At 33.4% G+C, this 5,023-nt stretch overlaps 1 protein-coding gene across 1 annotated transcript; it reads right to left on the reverse strand.

Moving 5' to 3' along the window:
- Positions 1–2,442: 2,442 nt before the first annotated feature.
- Positions 2,443–4,586, reverse strand: OMD (osteomodulin). The gene is made up of 2 exons (XM_010174367.1): positions 3,653–4,586; positions 2,443–2,762 (listed from the first exon to the last, which is right to left on the reverse strand). Exons 1-2 carry the CDS (start codon positions 4,584–4,586, stop codon positions 2,443–2,445), a joined length of 1,254 nt encoding a protein of 417 aa, XP_010172669.1.
- Between the last annotated feature and the right edge of the window lie 437 nt (positions 4,587–5,023).

Below are 5,023 nucleotides of genomic sequence, written 5' to 3' on the forward strand. Positions count from 1 at the left end.
TAAAAACCTCATGGCTTTTACAGAAGCCGTGTCCAGAATTACCAGAGCAAATTGTATTTATCTAGGTATCCATCAGTTCTGTACTTCATTATAACTTCTGCTTTCTCTAATACAGACATTAGACTGGCAAGTCTTTAGTTCCTTGACTGCACTAAAAGATTTTTTAAAAATATAATTACATTTGCCACAGGTGAGATACAATAATATTAATTGAATGAAAAGTGGATTATGGTGGTTATGCTTGTAAAACAATTCTCATGCTCCATCTGAATGAGGTTAATGATTATTGAAAAATTTAGAGCTGTCTTGTCAGTTTGATTTGTATTTAAAACTTTAAGAAATGTATGTAACTAGTTGCTAGAAAGTCAATATCTTTAATTCTACTTTAAAACTAAAGCTAAGCTTCGCTTCATAAATGTTTTTAAAAAGCAGAGAGTTTGTGATAAAAGATATAATACTCATACTATATGTGAAAAGTGGTCTTTTTAAAGCTGAGCAAGCTGTTCAAAAAAGCCTGTATTAATTTTGATTTGCATTTTGTGCACTATTCACTTATGCTTAAAATCTGAAATAGATGAAAAGTTATAAAGGTTCCCTAAGGTTAATATGTTATGTGCTTATAGTAATAAAACTATAAAGTTACTAATATTTATATTTAAATTTATGTGTATACAATATGTCCAAGTTTTTAAAATAAGAATATTTAAATAAAGTAATGAATACATACATATATTCCTCCTTTATGAAACCAGAGGTACTTGAGGTTGATAAATGTTAATAAACACTTTTTTAAAAAAAGAGGAAGATAAATTCTACAGCACTGAAAATTCGTAGGGTAACCGTAAAATAGTTTGCCATGAATATTGTATCTGTTCAGAATGCAGATAAGAAAAAGGAGAAGAGAAAGAACAGATTTCTTGAGTTAGCTGACGCTCAATAATGATATAATAGATTTTTTATCCACAAATCTTTACAACCAGTTGTTCTTAAATACTCTATATTCTTAAAGCTTATATTCATAGGCTTATGAGGAATGTATTTTCATTAAAAAAGTGTAATTATTTTCATTTTGTTAATGTTGTAGTTGTTGCATTAGAAACCAAAATGTACTAAGATGAGCTTCAAACAGTAACTGAAATTGTAAGAGAAAGAACCAAACCTATCTGAAACTTTTCAGAAATTCTAATACAAATATAGCTCAAAAAGGCTATATAATTTTTATATAGCCTTTTTAGTTTGCCTACACCTAAAGTGTAATATAAAATTGGCAGTATGATGTATCATTCTATTTCTTGCATTCATTTGTTCTTCTTGTTGAAAATTATGATTATTTCTCACAGCTAACAAAAATTTATCAGGAAAAAAGTGCTGAAAAATAAAGAATTTAAATAAAACAAAAGCAGTAAAGTACCCTATAGTATTATCTTACCCTGTAGTTATTTGGATCTGTTTCTAGGCATAAGACATAATAAAAAAATTTGCATTGCTCAAATACTATATAGTACTTTTCTTTAGATTGCCTAAAGCAATTTTTGTTACCCATTGAAGCAGGATATAGCTAATTGGTTTAACTATGCAGAGAGATAGTCTAAATTAATAATTTAAAAATCCTGGCATGCTACTGTTTGTACCTGTTCTACTTGATGAGCAATTCTGATAAAGAGATCACATTTTCATGTGCCTTCTAAAGTAGTATGAGCTAAAGCGTAAGTAAAATGTATTAACGCACATCCTTTTCCCTAGATCCCAAGACCTTTGACGAAAGGTCCTTTATTGCCTATGTTACTAATGAGCAAAAATCTCCTTTGCAAGAGTTGTGATAGTTGAGATATAAACTGAGAAGTAGATATTATAATACACCTTGACAGAGCACTGCAAACATAATATGAGGAAGATTTGAAACTCCACGTTTGTGATTTTCCTGTTCAATTAGAAATTGTAAGAAGAAACCTCTGTATTTCTGGGAGAGGTGGAAGAACCTTGTGGAAGTATTTTTGTGATCTTACCATCTTATTATTTCTCTAGTGTGCTTATTTTCTACTGCTGTGGGTAGTAGAATGTATAACCAGATGGATTTTTGACCTTACCCCCTTGTTCTTATTGAGCATGACATTGATTTGTATTTTAGTTATTTTGCAAGTTTGATCACTTTAGAACATAGAAGCTTTTTCAGGTCAATTTTCTTCCGCTTAGACTGCCCACCTGATGATGGGCCCATCATCAACCCACGTAATATATCAAGATAATGCTGAGGTGAGTGCTCTCTGCTCCTCCTATTACATGTTTTACTACATCAGTAATAGGACATCTACCTACTAAAATCCTATCTCTGCTTTATAGCTATATCTTAAATATCCCAAACTATCCAACTGTTCTAAAATGGCTAGAAATACCCCACAACTAAGGAGAAGTTTCTATATATACTCATTAACAATGATTACTTCACTGAAAGTAAGGATGAAAATAGTTGCCTTCTGCTTCTTGATCTTCTTCGGTTTCATGATCGTGTGTTTCATGATCATCTTCTGCTTCCTGGTATTCTTCTGGTGTTAAAAACCGTCGAAACACTGGTGTTCTTAGCTGAGTTGACTTGGTGACATTAACTTTTTGTTCACCGTAATAAATGGTTCGAATGTGAGGGAAGCAAAAAAATGCATACGTGCTTATTGGAATTGTAAGCTTATTTTGATCCACCCTTATATAGGTTAATTGGTTGATGTTCATTGGATCAATGGATGGACACATCAAAGTAACATTTATGGCTGTAAGATAGAAAAAATATTAATTAAAATACAGAAAGTAGTTATATTTAAGACCTATTGCAAAAGCGAAACTTCTGGTTTGAAATTGAAAATGGAAAATGTTTTTGCAGTGCATGATAATAATCTAAACCGTCCCTTTGTTTTAAAACAACTTTGTAAATGTCAGTGATAAGAGTTTTGGCATTTACAAAGTATAAGATTATGGGTTAACTAAAAAAAAGACTACCACTACAATTTCTAATTACCATTTTACGTGAATGGAATATTTTCATAATTCCTTTTCTCTTTATATGTTTGTATCAATTATGTAATCAGAAGCAAGTTTCAGAAAGGTTTTACCTTTTATATGAAGAACTGGTGTGAAATTTTACAAAAAAATTGCAAATTACGGCTAAGATGCAAAAATCCTTTCTAATTTCACCATTGTTTGGTCTTAACTAACCAAAAATATGTTGAAGAAGATGGGATGATATTCTTCCTGCACTGTAAGTGGATCAAGAGCTACATAGCTGCATTTGCTCCTGAGAAATACAGTGGGTATGAACTCTGGGTCAGTGCCACATTAAGTGGTTAGTTAAGATCACTAATAGCTCCAGCTCACTCCTCTGCAACGAGGACATCAGAGTAGCTCTTGAACAACCTGCACATTTGGATGACTGCTGGGTTCTATGCTTGGTTTATACATGACTAAAGTGAGAAGCTGTCACGTGGCAGGTCCTTGAAACCAAGGACACAACAAAAGAGATGTTTCTGATAGACTTTTGATGTAGACCCAAAGCTCTTAATTCTGGATAGTAAGGAAAATATACTGAACTCGCCCTCCCCTCCCACAACCAGCGCCAAAGTCCACTAAGTGTTTTGCTTTTAAAGAATTGCAGCCATCAACGTACTTTCGATGTCATTGTCTTCAATATACAAATGTTGCAAACTTCTTGGAATATAGAATACTTGTTTCAATTTGTTATGTCCAAGATTAAGTTCTAGAAGGTTGGGTAGATTAAAGGTGTTGCGTGGAATGTTCTGCAGGTTGTTGCGGGACATTCTTAGAGCAATTATTTTTGGAAGTCTGTGGAAATAGTTTTCCGGAATGTAAGAAATGGAGTTATTTTCAAGTGAGAGATACATAAGTGACGATGGTAGATCAGGAGGCATAGTCTGTAATTTGTTGTTGCATAAGTTGAGCTGCATTAAATTTTTCATGTTTGAAAAGGGTTTCCCTTTGAGTACTGAGTCGTCAAGAAAATTATTGCAAAGGTCAAGCATGGTTATGTTGGGTAATCCTTCCAGGGCATTTCCAGCTAACCGAGAAATCTTATTGAAACCAAGAAGGAGTCTCTCCAGAGAGCTGGGGAGGGGGAATGGAAATTCTTCTAATTCATTATGTTGTAAATGAAGTTGCACTAAGTTTGAAAGTTTGGCAAAAACACCGTGGTCAATCATATGACATTTAATTTTGTTGTGGTTGAGGTTAATTTCTCTTAAGAAGGTGACATTAGTGAAAGGTCTTGCAGGCACAGCTTCAATATCGTTGTTTTGCAGATAAAGCTGTTGGACGTGACTGGGGATATTTGGTATTGTTTTAAGTTTACGATGATCACAGTACATGGACAACGGAAAAGCTGGCGGACAGAAGCATTCTCGGGCACACTCAACTGGAAAAGGAAAGGGAGGAACTTCAGCTTGTGTATTTGGATTAAAATAATATGGATGTTGGTGATCTGACTCCTCATCATAGTCATTCTCAAAATCGTAGTCTTCATATTGGCAAAAGACCATAGCAGCCCAGAGGAGGTGAATGATTGATAGCTGGCTTATAATCCCCATATTTGTATTCGTATGTTATATCCTGTTGATGAGAAGGAAAAATAAGTCTATTAGCTAGTCATAAAGTAAATCACACATAATTTACAGTTAAAAGTTTTGGTTTGAAGAAGAAACAATATAAAATAAAGTAGAAGAATGCATTTTTTTGGCAACACAGTGACATTATTAGCAAAAAGAAGTTTTAATCTGTATCTTCCAAGAAAACAGCCATAAACAAAGAGACGGTCCTTGAAGTAAACATAAGTTTTCTTGTCAGGCTTCAGACAAGGAGGAGCTTTCTACCTGTGCTGTGCCTGTTTGTGAAGGATATCATAACAGTTGGGAGTAGAAAAAAAATCCCAGTCTTCATTCCTTTCTCACTTTAATTTATTACAGAAAAGTTGCAAAAGGACTTTTATATAAAAGTGGTATAATCTGGGGTCTGTACTGGATGTTTG

This window comes from Antrostomus carolinensis, unplaced genomic scaffold, assembly GCF_000700745.2.
Source record: "Antrostomus carolinensis isolate BGI_N321 unplaced genomic scaffold, ASM70074v2 scaffold7878, whole genome shotgun sequence".
Classification (NCBI taxonomy): Eukaryota; Metazoa; Chordata; class Aves; order Caprimulgiformes; family Caprimulgidae; genus Antrostomus; species Antrostomus carolinensis.

Bases quoted from the DNA above. Each gene is read 5' to 3' on its own strand.
- OMD (XM_010174367.1), bottom strand. From the start codon at position 4,586: ATGGGGATTATAAGCCAGCTATCAATCATTCACCTCCTCTGGGCTGCT. The intron at 2,763-3,652 runs GTACGTTGATGG...TCTATCTTACAG, and splicing joins TGAAGACAATGACATCGAAA to CCATAAATGTTACTTTGATG.